This window comes from Vulpes lagopus, chromosome 11, assembly GCF_018345385.1.
Source record: "Vulpes lagopus strain Blue_001 chromosome 11, ASM1834538v1, whole genome shotgun sequence".
NCBI classification, from domain to species: Eukaryota; Metazoa; Chordata; class Mammalia; order Carnivora; family Canidae; genus Vulpes; species Vulpes lagopus.
The window spans coordinates 152,654-173,443 of record NC_054834.1 but is presented as its reverse complement, the minus strand read 5'-3'; the positions used below and the strand labels follow the sequence as shown (position 1 = coordinate 173,443).

At 57.2% G+C, this 20,790-nt stretch overlaps 1 protein-coding gene across 1 annotated transcript in view; it reads right to left on the bottom strand.

The window, feature by feature from the left end:
• The window catches only part of ABCA13 (ATP binding cassette subfamily A member 13), a 240,985-nt gene that overhangs the window by 179,920 nt on the left and 40,275 nt on the right, over positions 1 to 20,790 (bottom strand). Inside the window, exons 4-18 of the mRNA XM_041773932.1 lie at positions 20,226 to 20,380; positions 18,338 to 18,366; positions 17,007 to 17,170; positions 14,712 to 14,842; positions 14,361 to 14,373; positions 10,683 to 10,803; positions 7,276 to 7,433; positions 6,946 to 7,026; positions 6,391 to 6,707; positions 6,176 to 6,314; positions 4,759 to 4,889; positions 4,303 to 4,499; positions 4,068 to 4,175; positions 3,081 to 3,286; positions 1,890 to 2,029 (exon numbers count right to left, since the gene is read on the bottom strand). Of these exons, the coding sequence (XP_041629866.1) occupies positions 1,890 to 2,029; positions 3,081 to 3,286; positions 4,068 to 4,175; positions 4,303 to 4,499; positions 4,759 to 4,889; positions 6,176 to 6,314; positions 6,391 to 6,707; positions 6,946 to 7,026; positions 7,276 to 7,433; positions 10,683 to 10,803; positions 14,361 to 14,373; positions 14,712 to 14,842; positions 17,007 to 17,170; positions 18,338 to 18,366; positions 20,226 to 20,380 (2,090 nt within the window). The remainder of the gene's footprint in view (positions 1 to 1,889; positions 2,030 to 3,080; positions 3,287 to 4,067; positions 4,176 to 4,302; positions 4,500 to 4,758; positions 4,890 to 6,175; positions 6,315 to 6,390; positions 6,708 to 6,945; positions 7,027 to 7,275; positions 7,434 to 10,682; positions 10,804 to 14,360; positions 14,374 to 14,711; positions 14,843 to 17,006; positions 17,171 to 18,337; positions 18,367 to 20,225; positions 20,381 to 20,790) is intronic.

Genomic DNA, 20,790 nt, shown 5'->3' with positions numbered 1-20,790 from the left:
CCATTAATAAAACAAAAAGGCAACCTACTGGACTGGAGAAGGGATTTACGGAGGATACTTCCAGTGAGGAGCCAATGCCCAAAATACATGAAGAACTCCTTCTACTCAACAACAAAAAAACAATCTGATTAAAAATGGGCAGCTGACCCCGGTAGACATTTTTCCAGAGAAGACAGACAGATGGTCAACAAGCAGGAAAAAACATGCTCCGCGTCACTCATTATCAGGGAAATGCTAAAGAGGGGCCCCTGGGGGCTCAGCTGGTTAAGGGTCTGCCTTGGGCTCAGGTCCCGATGCGGGGGCCTGGGATCCAGCCCCGCGTCAGGCTCCCTGCTCAGGGGGGAGCCTGCCTCTCCCTCTCCCTCTCCCTCTCCCTCTCCCTGTCCCTCTGCCGCTCCCCCGCCTGTGCTCTCTCTGTCTCCCTGTCAAATAAATACATAAAATCTTTAAAAATAAATGGAAGCCAAGTCAAGGGTTGAGGTGAAGACCGAATGAAAGAACTGAAACAAAACACAGTAAATGTTGTGATTGTCAATATTATTGAGACTTCTGAACCCACACTTCTCACTGAAGGTCACTCTTCACAGCCAGTGTTTCTGGAAAAACCGGCAAAATAACGAAGCGAAGTTACAGCGCAGGACGAGCACCCAACAGGAGCGTCAGCCGTCGGCCCAGCCGCTGCCAAGTGCAGAGCTCGTGTGGCCTGCGCAGGTGGAGAGACCCGACGTGGGGGGCGTCTGACGCTGACCTCCACAGCCGGGGGTCCCTGGCGGCCCCTAAAAGCACTAGTTGGGGTGTGGAGGGTCCTCAAAAAGTCCCCAAGAGAGCTGCCCTGCTGGGTATTCATCCAAAGGCCACGAGAGTAGATTCGAAGGGGCACCCGCCCCCAGCGCTGCAGCAGCAGCAACAGCCAAATAGAGCAACAGCCCCGTGTCCCTGCTGGATGCTAAGGGGGTGGTGCGGGCACCCACTACGGAAGATACCAGCCATCGAAAGGAAGATCTTGCCACCGCGACAACGTGGGCAGAACTGGAGCGTGTTCTGCTCAGCCAAGGAAGCCACCCAGAGGGGGACAAATACCGCGATTCACCACATACTAGGAGCAAAGGGAAGGGGAGGGAGACAGACCCTTCACTGTAGGGAAGGCCTGCTGGTGGGGGTGAGGGGAGGGGAGGGGAGGGGGAGCGGGGGACGGGGACGAAGGAGCGCACCCGTCCTGATGACACCCGGCGATACAGGCAACTGCTGGATCGCCGTCCTGCACACCTGAGACTAGTATTATCCTGTAGGTTAGCAAACTGGAATCTAACAAAAAACTAAAAACAACAACAACAACAAAAACCAAACTGCTGTTTGAGGAGGATGGACACGATTAGGGGGATGTGAGCACGGAGCAGGGACACAGCCTCCCTGCCCCACCGCACGTGGAGGCAGCAGGTGTTCCGAGGGGAAGCCGTGGTGTGCACGGCGCACGGACAACCAGGGCCAGGGTGGACCCCGGGGCGGGCCAGACCCAGGCCACCAGCCCTCCACCAGGTGCCACCCCACCAGCATCTTCCCAGAAAAGGAGGCCTTTGGAACAAAAGAACACCCGCCTGTGGGTCGTGCAGTGGCAAACGCATCAAATTTGCATTTGAGGGGATTTTGGGGTTTGAGGACGCCACGGGAACAGGGGAGCTGCCCGGCCCCGGGGTGCTGCCCCAGGAAGCAGGGTGAGCCGCACATCCGGGCCCCGGAGGGACTGTTAGGAACGCGGCGTGGTCATCACGGTGGCGAGTGACACCTGGCGAGCCTGTGCTCTCAGCTCCCCTTTAGTCATCTCTGAGGAGCAAGGGGGCCACGAATGGGGGACAAGTGCCCACGTTCCCGTAGTGGAGGCCCCGACTCACCAGGTGGGTGGTTCGGGAGCCTTCCATGCATGTGCACGTAGCAGACCAGTTCACGGGTCTTGCGGATGAGTCCCAGGAAGGCTCCCCGGTAGGCTGTTTCCTCCAGGGACAGCTGTACTTCCTCCAGGGTGTGAAATACCCTGCAACAGAGGAGTCCAGGGACAGCTGACGTCTCCTCGCGGTCCCCCAGAAGACACACCAGTACAGATTCATCCAGACGCAAACATACACACGCACCGGGCGGTCCACTCGGTCAGAAGTTGGAACCTTTGCGACAGTTTCCTCAATAGCTATCTGACTGCTTACAGATTCCCTCAGCCTGATTTGAAAAGTGAGGGGAAACCACTCGCAGAAACACACGGCACGTAAGACCCCGCAAATCAAGAGAATAGAAAAGCGGAAAATAGAAGGACACAATACGGAATCAACTGTGGAGTCCGGAACCTTGTGAAAGATGAAGTCAATGGTCAACCTTTAAAAGACTTGTTTAATTTTTTTTGTATTTTTATCTTATTTTCCTTTAAAGATGTGCTTACTTATTAGACAGAGACGGGGAGGGGGGCACATGCACACGAGCAGGGGAGGGGCGGACGGAGAGTCTCACGCTGACGCCCCGCTCAGCACGGAGCCCAACATGGGGCTCGATCTCACGACCCTGAGGCCACAGCCTGCGCCAAAACCAGAAGTCAGGTGCTCAGCCTGCTGAGCCACCCAGGCACCCCTAATTTTTTGTATTTTTAAATATTTTCCAATAGTACCAAGTAGGTCCACCTTTTTTTTAGGTTAAAAAAAAAGGATCCAAAAAAAAAAAAAAAAAGGATCATACCTCCCCCTCGAAACCGAATATACTAGAAATAGAGGATGCTTAAATAAAAAAAATAAAAAATAAAAAATAAATTTAAAAAAAAGGGATCCCTGGGTGGCGCAGTGGTTTGGCGCCTGCCTTTGGCCCAGGGCGCAATCCTGGAGACCCGGGATCGAATCCCATGTCAGGCTCCCGGTGCATGGAGCCTGCTTCTCCTCTGCCTGTGTCTCTGCCTCTCTCTTTCTCTCTGTGACTATCATAAATAAAAAAATTAAAAAAAAAAAGAAATAGAGGATGCTACGTTGACCCCTCTGGAGGGCGGCTAGCCCCCCCCCGCCCCCCCCCCCCCGCCCGGTTCTCAGCTATTCCGCTGCACGCGGGCTTACACTGCAGCGAGAAGCCGGTCCCGACAGTCCGTAGCAAGGTCACCGTCCCCGGGTGAGGCAGCAGGTCCCAGCAGGTGCAGGAGCCTCCGGCAGGAAAGGGCCGCGGCCGCCAGCTGCGCCTCCACCTCCGGCCAGCCCAGAAGTCCTCCGGGTACCGACACCGGCGTATCTGTGCGCCCGGTGATGACCTCTTGCAAAAGGTGACCCTTGACAGGAGAAGAGACACGCTGTGACCCAGGGAGCCAGGCCAGGCGGCGCGGAGAGGCCCTCCCCGCCGCTCACTCCCCACAGGCTGCCTTGAACTATGACGGAGACGCAGCTGGTGGGCCTCCGAGGAGCCCCGGGGCCCCAGAGACCATCCTGGATCCGAAGCCCTAGCCCCGCACCGCGGCTCACCCGGGACAGGCAAGAGGGACCGTGTGCCCAGCGCCGCTGTGGTCGGACCTGTGTCCCGGGAGCCACGCTGCAGGTACCCCGGGCTGGGCTGCAACACCGCATCCAGCCACACCCAGAAGGTGCAGGTGCCCCGGGCAGCACGTCCGACGGGGTGACAAACGGAACCGGTCGCAGGGAGAAAGAAATGGTGGCTGCTACTGGAATGTTCCGTGCTCAGTGGGAACGATCACCTTTCCTAACAAGCGCTCCCCACTGTTGAGCGCTCAGCAGGCGGCACGAGCGGGGAAGGCCGGCTGGCTGTGCCTCCGCCCCGGCTGCCTGACGCCTGGAGACACGGGCCATCTTGACATTTGCAGCTGGGGCTGGAGAGGACGGGGAGCCGGGAAGCCAGGGGAGCACAGGGCCGCATCAGAAAGTTGGGGGGCTCCCGGTGAAAGCCCGCAACTGTCGGGAGGTCTGGCAGGATGGGGGCTTGCACCCTCCCAGTGTGGCCAATGCACAGGCCGCAGGGGCAGCTGGCACCACACGGGGAGCCAACCCCTAAAACGAGCCCGGGGGCTTCCGCAGATGAGATCAGAGGCGGCTACTCACCGCGTCCTCTGCTGACCTCAGGAGCTTGTTCAGGACGCTGGTCTCGTTGGAGAAGCTGCGGGGACACGGGAGGGCCGCCCTCCCCGACACGCTCGCGTGCAGGCGCCCCTGCCGGGACAGAGGGCACAGTGGTGATGCCCAGAGGGGCTGGCACGTGCCCTCCCAGGGCGGGGGCACAGCCCACGTCAGCACCCATGCAAACTTCAGTGTAAGACCAAGCTCTTGGAAAACGCACCCGTTCCGCCAACGCAGCCCACGGCGTGGGCCAGGCGAAGGGCCAGGAGCCTCCCGAGTGTTTCACCGAACCCACCTGTTCACAGGCCGGGCCGCGCTTTACCTGCTCCTGCTCCCGACGGGGGGACTCCTCTCCCGGCTGCTCCCATCCTCCCGGGCCGCCGCCGCTGGCCGCCACCTCCAGACATGCAAGGGCTCCTGGGGGGCCACAGAGCAAGGCATCAGGGCCCCCCACGCAGGCTGCTCCCCGCCTGACCCCCACACGCGGCCGTGCACGGACACAAAACCCCGCACCTGTGCCCCCCGCACCTGCCACCACACGCTTCGTGAGCTTGCCCAGAGAGGGAATCGGAGAACGCGTGGTGCTCTCACGCTGCTGAAGACCGGGAGGACGGCTTTCCAAGGGACCCCACGTGTGGCTCCTAGCAAGCGGTGCCAAGAACAGCGGCGAGCTCACCTTGCACGAAACGCAGCCTGTGCGCTATCGCGTTCCTGAGGGCCGCGGGGAGGGCGAGCAGCCTCCTCGGAGCCGGCCTCGGTGGCGGCAGGTCTCGAAGAACGTCCTCCAGCTTCTGTAGGTGCAGCAACCTGAGGGCACAGGAAACAAGAGTTTCAGATGCTGACTTATGAGTGGTGGGCGGACACCCTGGCACAGGCGAATCAGCAGCAACCAGAGTCTGGAAGGTTCCAGAAGGATGCCCAGTCCAGCAGCCCAGCGGCACCCCTGCAGCCGGGGCCGGGAGGAAGGGAAGCGGGCGGGCACTGCTGCAGCCCCGGAGCTCCCCGGCGGAGAGGTGCAGAACCCACGCCCCGGGGGCCAGGCAGTCCGGAGCCACCCCAGGAGCTGCAGTGACCTCCCCTCCCCAGAGGCTCTGTGTGGCCCCAGGAGGATGAGGAGGGAGGAGGGAGGAGGGAGGGAGGGGGCAACCCACGAGAGCAGTTCGAAAGACAGACGCTCTGAGGTGAGAGGGGCTGAAACTGGGACCAAGTGTGCGAGTGAAGAACCAGGTGGGGGTCGCACCCTGGGAGCAAGCGCCCAGCAGGTGAACGCAGACCCTCAGATTCTCCACAAACACGCGGAACCCTCCTCCAGGAAGAGAGTGAGCAGGAAGGAGAGACACAGAAGATGACGCTAGTGGCACCTGTGCAAGGTCGACGAGGCTGGACCCCGCCTGGATCCCACCGCCACCCCACCCGACCACTGCCTGGCCCCGATGGCCCCACCTGGCCCTCACCTGACCTGCTTGGCCCTCACCTGACCCCACCTAGCCCGGGCTGACCCCACTTGGCCCTCACCTGACCCCGCCTGGCCCCACCTGACCCCGCCTGGACCCTGCCTGGATCCCACTCCCACCCCACCCGACCACTGCCTGACCCAGCCTAGCCCTGCTGGACCCTGCCTGGCCCCACCTGAACCCCTGGCCCTCACCTGACTCTGCCTGGCCCCACCTGACCCCACTTGGCCCTCACCTGACCCCATCTGGCCCCCGCACCCCACCAGCCGCCCACTGCTTGGCCCCGCCTGACCCCACCTGCCCCCACCTGGCCCCTCCTGGCCCAGCCTGGCCCTGCTTGATTCCCCCCACCCACCCGACCACAGCCTGGCCCGCCTAGCCCTGCTTGGCCCCATCTGACCCCGCCTGACCCCACTTGGCCCTCATCTGACCCTGCCTGACCCCACTTGGCCCCTACCTGACCCCACCTGTCTCCCACCTGATCTGCCTGACCCCACCTGGCCGCCACCTCACCCCACCTGACCCTACCTGAACCCACCTGGCCCTGCCTGACCCCACCTGGACCCACCTAACCCCTTCTGGCCCCACTTGGCCCCGCCTGGCCCCCCTGCCCCGTGCCCACCGACCCCCCTCTCCCACATCTCATCATCCTGGTACAGGAGGTCCAGGCAGGAACAGGAGGTCCAGGCAGGAACAGGTGCCACCATCTGCACACCTGCCTCTAATGACCTGCGTCCTTGGTACCAAAGGGGGACTTGTTCGGTCTTCCGGTTGGAAGCTGTGATGTGAGAGACAAGCTGTGAGCAGTGGGCGCCAACGGGTGGGAGCAGGAGCCTGAGCCAGCGGCTTCCCACCAGGGACAGGGGGTCCTACTCGGACCGGAGGAGCCCGGGCAAGCGAGGCGCTGAGGGGCAGGCGGCCGCCGTCTACAATGACACCGAGTGCTAGGAAGGACGCGCCAGGCGATGCCAGGAGGGGATGCGAGTCAAGTGGCCGGGGCAGGTGTCGGCCCAGAGGACGGAGCTGGGACCGCACCACAGCCGCCCCGATGACCCCTGCTGCAGCGAGGTTCGCGTTCACCCCAGGAAACAGCCTCTGCACAAACACGGGACGAGACACGACGCGGGAGGGCAGTGCGGCGGGTGTCCCAGGAGGGAACTCCCTGAGCCTGCTAAGGGGAGGAGGTGGCGGGGCGGGCTCAGGCGAGATCAGGACAGAGCCGTGGGTGCCGCGGGAGGCGTGAGGGAACGGGGAGCCGCCACTAAGCACGGGGCGTCCGCAGCCCGGGGTCTCCTGCCTGCCCTACGCCCGGCAGATCCTTCCTTCCTTAGAGCTGAGGGCACAGGGCCTCTGGGGTCCTGCACGGAGCCAGCAGCGGGCAGGCTCGTGGGGACGGGTGGGCCCCCCACCTTCCCAGCTGCACGTGGGCAGAGGCGGCTGGGGCGTCCCCACCTGCTCCTCCGAGCAGGACCATCTCTAACATCCCGATCCTGGAGGAGGAGCCAAGAGCCAGAGTGCCCCGGGCACCCCGTCCCTGGGCCGTGGGACGTTGGTTCTGCTCGTCTGACACATCCCCAGCCACCGGGGACGTCCCTCCTCCGCACACACGCGGGGCCGCCGACGGTGCAGGACGCCCCCCTGCAGCTTCCCGGCTGGTGGCTGCAAACCCTCCGGCCGGCGCGGCTTCCGTGACGCTGTCCCTCACCGGCCCGGTCCGCCCAAGCAGGGAGACGCCTTACGTGTTGGGAGCCGAGTGGTTGCCGCCGGGGCCAGCTGCTGCCATGCTGTCGCCGAGGACGAGGGGCACGGGGTGCAGAGCGCCCGCCCCCTGCAGACGGCCGAGGGCCTCCAGGCCGCGGGGGACCCCCGCCGGCACCTGCCGCCAGCGCCCCAGCACCTGCGAGCAGAAGGGACAAGGTTAGCGCTGCGCCCGCGCGCTGCCGCCCAGAGCCTGTGCCGGGGAGGCCACGACGGGCCCGCGATGACGGCCGACGGCGGCCCGGTCTCGAGATGCGGCCAGTGAAGCGCCCGCTCCTCGCCGTACGATTCGATTCCTACCCGGAAGTTAAGGGTTAGAAACGGCATCGAAGGACGCGCACAGCTTCACGGGGCTGCTGGCTCCCGTCCTCCGCCCGCGGCCACCGTCAGGAGCGGGGCGCCGGGGGGCCCGGACACTCGGCTTTGGCCCAGGTCATGACCCCAGGGGCGTGAGATGGAGCCCCGGCCCCCTCCCCCCCAGGCGCTCTCTCTCTCTCTCTCTCTCTCTCTCTCTCTAAAATAAATAAATAAAATATTTTTTAAAAACGGAGAGGGAAGGCCGTCATCACAAACGTCACTAAACCAGCGACACAGACCCTGAAATCGGACACCTTGGGGACGGCATGAACACGTCAGCGAGCTCTGGTTTCGTGGTGATGACACACGCCCCCCACGTGCCCCGGGCCCACCCCTGCACCCAAGCACCGGGGGCGTCCAGGCAGCCCCCGGGGACCCCACACGCCACAGCCCAACTCTGGCTCTTGGCACGGCCCGTGTGCGCCTCGGAGGAAGACACGCTTCCTGGTGACTTTTGTGCCGAGGCCAGTGGATGCACTCGGGACGCGGGCGCTTGATGGGGGGGATGTGGGGCCCTCGGGGCTCGTTCCTGCAAGGGACTCGCCACGAAACAGGAAACAACGTCGGGAAGGGAATCGAGCTGTGGGCTTAGGGCTTCAGTGAGCGAGGCAAGCTCCGGCGGCCGCGGGCGGGGAACCACAGCGCACACCGCAGCTCGCGGGGCCGCCTCGCCAGAATGAAGTCGGACGCTGCACATCAGCCGAATCGCAGTCGGAGACGGGGAGGCACGAGGCGGGTATGGACCCGCGGGTGGCTCGCAGCGGGACGGCACCTGCTGCAGACCTGGGCCAGCTGACCCGTGCAGCAGGTGCCCGCGCCCGGACCAGTGGGGCGCACGGCCCCCGGGGTGACCCTCTGGGGGGTCGGGACAGGATGGAACGCACGATCCGCTCCCAGGCCCCCTTGTGGGGATCTGCCGACAGCAGGAAGCACATTCACCAGCCGTTTCTTCCGGAATGTTCCCTCCCGGGAACAACACCACAGCCTTGGCAAAGGAGCCGCCCCGGTCCCCACTCCACGGAGGAAGTAACGGGCCGACGAAGGGTCGCCCGACCGGTCAGTGGGCAGGAAGCCTTCCGGAATTAGGTTTTTCGGGATCGTCTGTGAGCGCACAGCACAGCTTCCCCGGGCCGGGGACCTGGGACGAGTCAAACGCTGCTCGTTGTCACCCTCCAGGCAAAAGCGAGCACCAGAGCAGCCCCGTTCAGCTGGCACCTTGGAGCAACAAAGCTGCTTTGCCAGAAACAAACATTCTCTCTCCCAATTACCCAAGAGGGACGAGGCCAGCACGAGTCACACTGGATTTCTAGGTCAGAAGCAGGTTGACATTTTGGGTTTTATTAAGGATTTTATTTATTTATTCATGAGACACAGAGAGAGGCAGAGACACAGGCAGAGGGAGAAGCAGGCTCCCTGCGGGGACTCGATCCAGGGACCTGGGGTCATGCCCTGGGCCCCGCGGGCGTCCTCAGCCTGACATTTTGAGCCCAAATCTCCTTTATTTCTGTAAATGAACTTGTACACGCAGTTTCTCTGCCTCCAGGAGGAACACAGACACCCCGGTCACAGCCCTGGGACCCCCCTGGGCCTTCGGACTGCCGGAGCCGCGCAGTAAACATGTGTTGTGCGGGGCCACCACGCAGGAGGGACGTGTTCTAGCAGCCAGGGGAGCCGCGCACCCGGGACATGTGCCCGGGGACCCCGACCACTTCCCTTGTGATTCTAATCTCAAAACCTTGCCGTTCGATTTTTTTTTTTTTTAAGATTTTATTTATTTGGGCAGCCCGTGTAGTACAGCGGTTTAGCACCACCTTCAGCCCAGGGCGTGACACTGGAGACACAGGATCGAGTCCCATGTCGGGCTCCCTGCGTGGAGCCTACTTCTCCCTCTGCCTGTGTCTCTGCCTCTCTCTGTGTCACTCATGAATAAATAAAAAATATCTTTTTAAAAAAAGATATTATTGATTTATTTGGGAGAGAGAGCAGGAGCTGAGCAGAGGGCGGAGGGAGGGAGAAGCAGGGTCCTCGCTGAGCAGGGAGCGCGGCACGAGACTCGATCCCAGGACCCGGGACCATGATGACCGACTGAGCCAGTCAGGCGCCCAATCCTTACCCTTTTTGGTAAAGTTCTATACAGTTTGACTCAAGCTCTGTTCTAAACTAATAAGAAAGGAGGGTCCCGAGTCTGGAGAAAATAGGGTCTCATCTGCCCCCTGAGCTTCTAATCGGTAGACACCACGGCGCCCGTGACAGATGCCAGGACGCGACGGCCAGTCCCACGGGACGTCAGGGGTGGATGGCATTGGGCCGGGTGTGGGATGAGAACAGGAGACCGCGGACTGGCCACGCCGAGCCCACCCGGTGAAAGAATGTTCCAGACACTCAGCCGCACAGCCGTGAGCGGCGGCCCCCGGCCCACTGCACACAGGTAACCCGGAGGTGACCCAGCCGCTGGGGAAGTGCGACGAGTGGCCCCAGGAGGCGAGCCAAGTCCACACCCGGAGCAGAGACCCAGACACCAGCAGGAGGCGGTGGTCTCGCCCGAGCCCCCGGCCCCTCACCCGCAACCACGGGGCCCTGCCCCAGGCCGTCCACGCAGCCCACGGCGACAGGCGTGCGCCTCCCGCATCCTGCTCCGCGCCAAGGGGAAGTGCCAGGCAACACGCAGAAGTGACAAAGGGACGTGCAGGCGCCAGGAGTAGCAGCAGCGAGCGGGGCTCCAGGGTCGCACGTCCGACCCCTTTATTTGATGCGGTTTGGAAAAGAGGCTCCTGCCCGCGGCCCCCGTCGCCGCTGCCACCCCACTGCTGGCCTGAGAGCGAGAACCGCTACGGCTCGTGCCCCTGCTCCTGGCGCCCTGCCTCCGGGGCCGGGGCTACGAGGGAAGGGGCTGCTCCTCGAGGCCAAAGCAGCAGGGCCCGCCGCGGCCAGGCAGCCCCGCGCTCACGGGGCTCCACGTCCTGCTGCCTCTCCCGCCCCGGCGCCCTCCGGGGGAGCAGCCCACGGCGCGGGAAGCATCACGCGTGCCTACCTCCTGCAGCCCGGCTGAGTAATTCAGGATTTGTTCTGCGTGCACGTCCTCAAAACCAAATCGGGGCTTCAGGTCAGCCTGGGCCATCCGAGGACCCCACAGCAGCTTCTGCAGGGACGGGCTGTCTCCGGCCTCTGCAAGGCAACCAACGATTTGTACCCGTCAGAGGACGCGGCCAGGCACGGCGCGTTGGAGCCATTCAGAAAGTGACGCCTCGCTCACGTCTACGAGGGAAGCAAGTGACGCCCTCCAGCCCATCAGGTTGGAGAAGCAAACAGAGGCTACGCCGGACCGCGGCGCAGCAGGACGGCCACCTCCCGGTCGTGGCGACCCCGGTCTCCGGGAGGAACACGAGAGCACAGCTCGAGGCCTCTGAAGCTCACATCACTGTGACTCCCAGGTCGCCCCTCCGGAGGTTCGACATCACTTCTGGGAGCACGTGGCCGATGTGAAAGCCTCCACCCTCCGCGGTGAGCCCTCCGCGACATCCCAGCCGCAAGACTGTTTAGGATCGTGACCCACAAGCACCTAAAGGACCCCGAAACCTTTCTCACGGGCGTCACTTCTCGGGACCCTTTTACACTAATGCTGCGGGTCGACCGGGAAGCCCCGAAATCCACGACTCCTCGCTCTCCGTCTGTTGTCTTTGCATAAAGGGGGCAAGGTCGGGTTCTGAGATTTTTAAACGTGGCATTGGCTGTGTGCCCAAGAGGTGGCACCCCCGAGGCCAGCATGTCCCTCGCCAGGTCCTGCCCACAACACACAGGTAGGTGCAGTGATCGTCCTCTTTGGGGGAAAAGGAATCACCGCGTGTCACACTTGAGCTGCAGTCTTGACCCAAACCCAGATCTGATCCCGACCCTGCACTGTAACCACTGATCTCTCCTGCTCTCAGGATGGGCTGGAATTACAGAATTCTAGAAAGGAGAGGAAAAAGAGACAGCGGTGACCGAGCGGTATGAACTATAAAATCATTCCAGAAGGGGGGGACAGCAGGGCTCGGACACCCAGTGCTGAATGACAGCTCAGATGGTGGGAATTAACAGTTTCAGTGAAGAATAGCCTGGCCCTCGGCCCCCTGACGGGGCGCATCCCTTCCCCTTCACACATCTCAATCTGCACGTGAGGCAAAGGGATTTTTCTTGGGACAAGAGGAATGAGGACAATTTTTCTTCACCCCGAGGTGCTCTGCAATCATGTGCCTCAGCTCGGACTCCCTGGCAATTGACAGAAAATCAGTTTGATGAGTTTGTTACAACCGAGGTCACCGGGGAGGTGGCAATGAGGTATTTAGTGTGTCGTCACCTCCATCTCCTGGGTTTTGTTCTGAGGGTTAAGGACTCGTGCTTCCCGCTGGACCCACTGCAGGAGAAGTAAATTAGACGTTAAAGACCAGTCTTCGCTCTTGCAGAGGCGCAGATCAACTCTCCTGCCCAAGGAGGCCCCTCCCTACGCTGAGTCCGCAGCCACGGGAAGAACCTGGACGGGATTGGGGTGATGGCGGGTGTCCCACCAGGTTGTTCCAAGGAGCCAGAAAAATCTAAAAGGGTTAGAAATCTCTGTGTAACCACTGCATTGCATGGGTCAGGAGACAGACTTGGAGAGTTAGGGGCGGGCAGAGAGAATCTGATCCTGGGCTCCTGGCCCCAGGCGCCTGCCCCCAGGCCAGCCCTACATCTGCACTAGGAAGGTCTGTCCAAAATGCAGGTCTAACTGCTGCCCCTGAGTCCTTCTGTGATCTGGCCCAGGATCTCACCCACTGCTCCAGCCACAATGGGGATAAAACACATGGGGCCCTCGCCAAGGCCGGGAGCTTCGCACACAGGTTTTCCTGGCATGGCTCCCTTGAGTCTTTGATGAACTAGAGCTCCTCCTTTAAAACTTCTCCTCACGCTTCTCCTGAGAAAGATGCTAGGTCCCTCCTCTCCGGGCTTTGTTTTCTCTTTATTGACATATTTCTCTCCTGTACTAAACAAGACTTCCCTGAGAGCAAGAACCATGTGTTATTTTGCTCTTTATTCCCACTCATGGGACAATGTTTGTTTCATAGAAAGTACTCGATAAGTGTTTACTGAGTGAGTTAAATGGACGGATGAGTGAGTGGGTGGATGGGTGGATAAATGAACGAATGGGAGGACCGATGGATGGATGTGTGGATGGATGAGTGGGTGAATGGATAGATGAATGGATGGATTATGGACAGATGGTGGGTGTGTGAACAGATGAATGGACAGATGTGTGGATGCGTGAGTATTGGACAGATGAATGAATGGATATGTGGATGTATGAATGGGTGGGTAGATTTATGTATAGATAGATGGGTGAGTGGGTGGATGGGTGGATAGGTGAGTGGATGGATGTATAGAAGGGTGGGCAGGTGAATGGACGGATGTTGAGATAGATGAATGGATGTGTGGACAGATGGGTAGGTGGACGGATGAATGAATGGGTGGACAGGTGGGTGGGTGGATAGATGGATGGGTGGATGGGTAGGTGGGTGGGTGGATGGATGGATGGATGGATGAGTGGGTAGATGGATGGGTAGGTGGGTTGATGAGTATCTAGATGAATGGATGGATGTGTGGATGGTGGTTAGGTGAAGAGATGGATGAGTGAATGGACGTGTGGAGAGATGGGTGGGTAGGTGGATGGATGGATGAATATGTGGATGGATGATGGATAGATGAATGTATGAATTCTGACTCCACAGTTTGCTCCCTGAGTTCCCCTTACAGAAAGAGACAGAAATAGAGGAAAAGAAAGAATTAAAAGTAGAACGCTCAGGTCCAGTTGGAAATTCAAGAAATAATGCCCTGAACAGAGAGTAGAATAGTAGCTACGGGAGGCTGGGAGGTAGGAAGTGGGGAGATACTGGTCAGAGGTACAAACTTGTAGTTATAAGATGATTAAGTTCTGGAGATCTGCTGTACAGCATGGTGACGACAGTCAATACAGTGTATTGGACACGTGAAATTTGCTAAGGGATCTTAAATGTTCTCACCAAACTCTCATTAACTGCAGTGTGGTAACAACTGCACAACCATCACATTGTACACTTTAAACATACAATTTTAGAGGTGCCTGACTGGCTCAGTAGGTACAGCATGTGACTCTTGACCTCGAGGTCATGAGTTCAAGCCCAATGTTGGGTATAGAGATTACTTAAATAAATAAGACTTAAAAAAATATATATATATATATATATATAGAATATAGAATAAAATCAATCTTCAACAAAAAGAAAAAAATCACAGGTCAAGCATAGAGCTGGGTAATTCCATCGTCTTCCTTGTGGAAGGGGCTCGTCCATTTAGTTAGCAGACCTTCCAAATCCACACTCGTTGGCATCTTTTCACCAGCCTTACTATTTTTCAAATATTTTTTCCCAAATAGGATCAGAGGAGAGAGGAAAGATTCCAATCGCAGAACCAATGACAGGTTTAATCTTGGAGGGGGACCAAAGAAAAGAATTTTAAAATCAATCATTTTTTATTAAAAATAACCCATTAATTAGTCTCATTCATTGGGGGAATATAAAAAATAGTGAAAGGGAATAAAGGGGAAAGGAGAAAAAATGAGTGGGAAATATCAGAAAGGGAGACAGCACATGAGAGACTCCTAACCTAGGAAAGGAACCAGGGGTGGAGGAAGGGGAGGAGGGCGGGGGGTGGGGGTGACTGGGTGACGGGCACTGAGGGGGACACTTGATGGGATGAGCACTGGGTATTATTCTGTATATTGGCAAATTGAACACCAATAAAAAATAAATTTATAAAAAAAAAATAATAATGACCCATTAATTGGCAACAGCCACGGAATTTCAATAATGGTAGAAAATCAAATTCAGGTTCGAATTCCAAATTTTCAGTCTGTTTCTCTCTTTTATTAAAAGAAACAGTGGATTCCGCTTTGCATTTGACATGTTCATCAAGCCATCTTTTTTGAAGAGCATTTTGGCTCTACGGTGGCTGTCGTAAAGGTAACCAGGGGAACACTTGAAATTTCACACGAGCTCTTGGGCACACATACCAGTGGTGGCCACTCCATGTTCCTGCAGAAATGTCAGCATCCAGATGGTCACATTCAGCACGTTTTCAGAAACCGTGGAAAGAGTGTGGTTGAGTGGCAGCCAGTCTAAATCTTCCAAAGTTGCCAAGGAACTAGAACCAAAGGAAGACCAAAGCAATGTGAGCTGGTTGTGCCCACAGAGCAGCGCCTCCCAGCCGGGTCCCAGCTCTTTGAGGGATGTGGCTGGGCCACTGACACACCAGCATTCGCCGTGGCTTCACACGTGACCCTAAGTCTCCAGCCTAGGGAATGATGCTCACTCAGGAGCTGGCCAGGCCGGCTGGGGTCCACGGTGCCGCCACCTCCAAAAAGCAAGTGGGCAGACACCTGGCCGCTTCCAGCTCAGAACAGCAGGTTAAACTCTGGCAGTGTCCTCCTGGACACTGAGCACCCCAACCCCCCACCGTCTGAACCTCTGAGGATGTCAGGGGTACGATCAGCGGCAGCCAACCTGTTTCTCAGAACAGGGGCTTCGGGTAGTGCCCGTATATATATATTGTGCTCATGTAATTCTTTAAATAAATATTTAAAATTTTATTCTATAAGTAATTGCATTAAGTATCATTCTAAATGATCAAGTTGTCAACTACAAAATCCATTCAGCTGAAGTAAGAACATGTCTACATTTTAGCAACCGCAGACCGACCAGACCTAAGTTGTGCTTCAAACAAGTTATTTCCCTGTAGCTTCTCCCTAAGGAGAATCTCTCAAGGTCCCTTTGTATGACGAAGGGCACCCCACGACAATATAGACCATTAACAAATGACCAGTTTGCATGGCACCACATGAAAATACTTATTTCTAAGATTTTATTTATTTACTCACGAGAGACACACAGAGAGAGGCAGAGACCCAGGCAGAGGGAGAAGCAGGCTCCCTGCGGGGAGCTCGATGCGGGACTCGATCCCCGGACCCTGGGGTCACCACCTGAGCCGAAGGCAGACGCTCAACCACTGAGCCACCCAGGCGTCCCCCAAATACTTATTCCTAAATCGAAGGCAGATTTTCTTCTTGTTTAAAGAATAGTAGTTGTTTAATTGTGTGTGTGTGTGTTTTTAATTGATGTGTAATGGGCTGCATGCAGATTTTCTTGACATCGCGTCGCCAAAGCAAAATATAGAAGTAAAACTAATGCCGGAGCTGATATGGCACCACAGCCGCCAGCAGGATCCCGTAATTTCACATCCCGTGTCTCTCCAAGGAGCCTGCTCACGGCCCCGGCCAGCGCAGCCAGTGGGAGCGAGAGTGCAGCCAAGGGCACACCCGCTAGACCCGATGTGTAAGTCACAAAGCAAACCAACCAACAAAATATGCTCCATTGTCCTTCGTTGACAAATATGCCTTCATAGCAGCTTGGAAAGTCATGTTCACACTCAGAATTTTCCGATTCTCGGGGCACCTGGGGGCTCAGTCAGGGAAGCGTCCGCCTTTGGCTCAGGTCCTGATCTCAGGGTCCTGGGATTGATGCCCGAGTCGGGCTCCCTGCTCAGCGGGGCGTCAGCTTCTCCCTCTCTCTCTCCCTGGTCCTCCTCCTCACCTGGCCGTGTTCTCTCTCTCGCTCACTCTCTCTTTCTCAAATAAATAAATAAAATATTCCTTAAAAATAAAGTAAAATAGCAACCACTACAAATGATGATTTGAAGGGGCACCTGGGTGGCTCAGTTGAGGGAGCACGCGGCTCTTGACCTCGGCATTGTAAGTTCGCACTCCGCCTTGGGCAGAGAGGTTATTTAAAATTAAAATCTTAAAAAAAAATCACAATAGAAATAATCACTTGAAGACAACGGGAATGTACAAAATGATATGATGTCAACTTGCTTAAAACAGGGAGAGTGGGGTCTGCACAGCATGTCTGCCCTCGTGTGAAATATCTACACAGGTAGAGGACGAGACATGGAGGTGCAAGACTCCCAGCCACTTCAGGGTGCCGTGATCCCGTGATCCCACACTTCTTTTCCTTGTATCAAACAAGAGAACTACCCAGAGAGAGTTTTTCCCCATAAAAAGGTGAGGAGGAGGGCAGCCCGGGTGGCTCAGCGGTTTGGCACCTGCCTTTGGCTCAGGGCGTGATCCTGGGATCCCAGGATCGAGACCCACTTCGGGCTCCCTGCATGGAGCCTGCTTCTCCCTCTGCCTGTGCCTCTGCCTCTCTCTCTGGGTCTCTCATGAATAAATAAATAAAATCTTTTAAAAAAAGAAAGAAAACGTGCGGAGAAAACCGCCCACACACGTGCCCCTGGTAGGTCCTGCACTTACGTCAAGGCCGCCTGGAGCAGGTGCACCCCCCCACGGATGTGGTCTTCAGCACGAACGTCGTTTACTTGCAGTCTCGGCAGCAGGTGGAGAAAATCCCAGATGTGGGGCTGCTGGTGGAGTTTCTCCAACCTCGAGATCACCTCCTCGGTCTTATTGAGATCCATCTGTTAGGAAACAAAATACCAGGAGTTTGCCCTCTCGTGATGTTCATGATTGAAGTAGGGGGGCTGGGTGGGCAGCACGAGCCTCTGGGAGGTTAAATATTGTGTAGATAATGGGGCGCCTGGGGGCTCAGTGGTTGAGCATCTGCCTTCAGCTCAGGTCATGATCTCAGGGTCCTGGGACTGAGCCCCACATGGGCCTCCCCCTCTCTCTCTCTCTCCCCGACTCCCGCTCTCTCTCCCTCTCTCACTCATTGACTCTCTCTGATGCATAAATAAAATTTTTAAAAATTTTTAAATAAAAGTCTAAAAATGAGAAGGAGGCCAAGAATTAACAATGTGCATTCCAGTCGGTGGGTGTCAGAGGGCTCCCTCCCCAGGCAGAGCTGTGCTGAAGGGGGGATAGAACCCATGTTGCAGAAGCCATAAAGCAGCTGCTTTAAAAATGAGCCTTGGGAGCAAGGGAGGCTGGGATGCCGGGGCAAGACGGGGAGGAAACGCATATTCCAACAGCCTGACGTGTGGAACGGACACTTCGGAACATTCTAGATGCCTGAGCTTTCCACACCACATGCTAGCAATGGCAAAGCAAGCCGTTACCAATGGCAAAACCGAGCGTGGGCCCCCAGAGCATCCCGGGGCCACTGAGCTCCCCCAGGGGTCACACCTCCGCCCAGAGCGGCACCTCTGCTTGGGAGAATTAGAACTCGCCTTTCAGCCCATCTCCTAGGGTGGGCCGGGCCGCCTCCAGTGCAGCTCCCACACCATGTGGCCAAAAACTCATTAGGAGGAAGTGTTTGCGGCCCAGTCGGTGGAGCGCGTGACTCTTGATCTCAGGGTTGTGAGTCTGAGTCCCACGTTGGGTGTAGATTACTTAAAAAAAAGTGACTGAAAAATAAAGTAAAAACCAGTACTTTGAACTTAATTAACTATTAGGTCTCTGGAGACTAAGTTTCAAACTTTTGTTAAAATATTTACTGGTAGGGACTCCTGGGGGGCTCAGCGGTGGAGCGCCTGCCTTCGGCTCAGGGCGTGACCCCAGGGTCCCGGGATTGAGTCCTGCATCGGGCTCCCTGCATGGAGCCTGCGTCTCCCTCTGCCTGTGTCTCTGCCTCTCTGTGTGTGTCTCTCATGAATAAATAAATAGAATCTTCAATAAGAAATACTTACTGCTATCAAACTGGAGCTGTGAGAAGAATCTACAATAAAAGAGATTTCAGACGTTAGTTCAATAAGCAATCCGCAAGCATTTGCTGGGCCCCTATTTGTTCTAAAATCGAATTAGCTATCACACATCCCGAAACACGATGACACCCAAGCCGAGGAAGAAGTCTGAAGGAACTGGTCCCTGTGCCTCACCTGCTGTCCCTCTGTATCCGGTATAATATCTTATAAAAAAAAAAAAAAAAAAACAGTAAAGCAGCTGGAGGTCTACGGGCCACTCTGCAACCAGGAGGGGGTTGTGGGAATCTCAGATTTGTAGTCAAGTCAAACAAAAGTACCTGGGGACCCACTACTCGCAGTTGGAGCCTGCAGTGGGGCTCAGAGGACCGAGCCCCAGCCCGTGGGGTGGTTGTGTCAGGTGAAGGAACCAGCAGGACACAGGGGAGCGCGCGTGCGGGCAAGCACACCCGTCTGTGTCACAAGTGAGCATGTGGGTTTTCTTTGGCGCGGACGCCATGGGAACGGCTCACAGTAGCAACACACTGAAAACAAAGTGGAAACTGAAGTTCATCTCAAAAAACATATTAGTTCTTAGGGCGTCCGGGTGGCTCAGTCGGTCGCGCATCTGATCTCGATCGCAGCTCAGGTCTTGATCTCTGGGTCATGAGTTCAAGGCCTGTGTTGGGCTCCACACTGGGCGTGGAGTCTAAAAAAATGGTTCTCTGCTTCATAGAATATTGAAAACCTCACTTGAGAATCACAGTTTAGGGGCCCCTGGGGGGCTTCAGTGGGTTAAGCATCTGCCTTCCACTCAGGTCATGATCCCCAGTCCTGGGATCGAGTCCCGCATGGGGCTCCCTGCTCAGCGGGGAGGCTGCTCCTCCCTCTGCCCCCCCAACCCCCGCTCACTCTCTCTGAAATAAATAGAATCTTAAAAAAATATAAATAAAACCGCATTTTATAAAAATAGAATGATCTCGTGATAGTGCTTAATACAAGGCCTCCATCACTTGAGTCTGGAGGGATTCTGGTCCTTTGCTGACACACTTGGGGTCGTTTGTGAAACCTGCCCGTCTTCGTTCCATTCCCTCATATATAATCCATGGGAAGATTTAAAAAAAAAAAATATATATATATATATATATATATATATATATATATATATATATATATATAAAGAACACCTGAGGCAGGAACTTAGAGTCACCAGATTTCACAAATGGAATCACAAGGTGGCCGGTTACATTTGAATTTCAGGTAAACGACACGTACTTTTTCACCGTAAGTATGTAATTTTGGAGACAGGCTTATACTGAAACATTGTTTACTGTCTCCCCGAAATCCAAATCTAGCTCAGAGCTAAAATGCAGCAGCACCTGGCGGCCGAGGGCGGCCTGTGTCGCGGTCCACGCCTCCCCACGGGTGAGCCAGGCTCCAGGAGCCCCGCATCCCATTCTGCTGCCGGAGCACGCGGGGACACCTGGAGTCGGAGCTCTTAGGACGCGGGCACGCGTCCCGTGGACCAGACGTAACGGGCCCCGAGGCTCTGAAGCTCTGTCTGCAGAGCTGATCCTCCAGGACCTTAAAGCATCACTAACACTGACAGACCGACCCACCTCCCCAAGAAAGAGAGAGAGAGACGGGACGGGGGGGACCTGCAGGAAGACACCAGTGTGCCCTACCCCCTCATGGTCCACCCCACTCGTGGCACCTTCCCAGACGGGACGTTGGTAGAAATCGGCCTCACGACCAGCCCCGGGTGCTGGGCCTCAGGCACGGACCCAAACCACACAACCTGGTGCCATAAGGCCAACTAAGGCGTAAACAGGATTTTAGAGACCTTCTGGGCTCGGCCCGTGTCCAGAGGGGGCCCGACAGGCAGAGACCGACTTGCCTGCATCCTTGGATCCTCCTGCCCACAGTTCCCGCAGGATTTTCGCCCTGTCCAGGATTTCATAAATCCCCTCGGCAAGGTCCTGCATCTCCTCCAGGAAGGCCAGGTCGTTGACCTTCTCACGACGGCCAGTGGTAGCCCCAAATCTGGAGGAACTTCAAATAAGGAAAATGAATAACGCTCCGCACATGGTCACGTTCCCGGGGGGCTGCCAGGGTTCTCGCTCTCCGCTAACCCCCCACCCCCCCGCGGAGCCAGCTCCGTGACCTCCATCCCCAAGGGAAACGACCATTTTACGAGAATTACAAAAATCTCCGCCAAGTGGAAGCCAGAAAGCCGTCCTCAATCCACTGCCCGTGACGCTCGAGCACTGCACCTGTGCAGGAGCGGGCCACGCACTCGGTTTCCTGGGCCCGTGTTGCCCAGCCCGGCAGGGAGGCGCTGGGGCGGGCCTCCGGGACGCAGGTGCACAGGCGCACGACCGACCGCGGGGCTGGGAGGGGGGCCGCCGGGACGCCCGGAGAGGACGCAGGACAGAGGCGGAGAGGCCGCGTCCAGAGGGGCT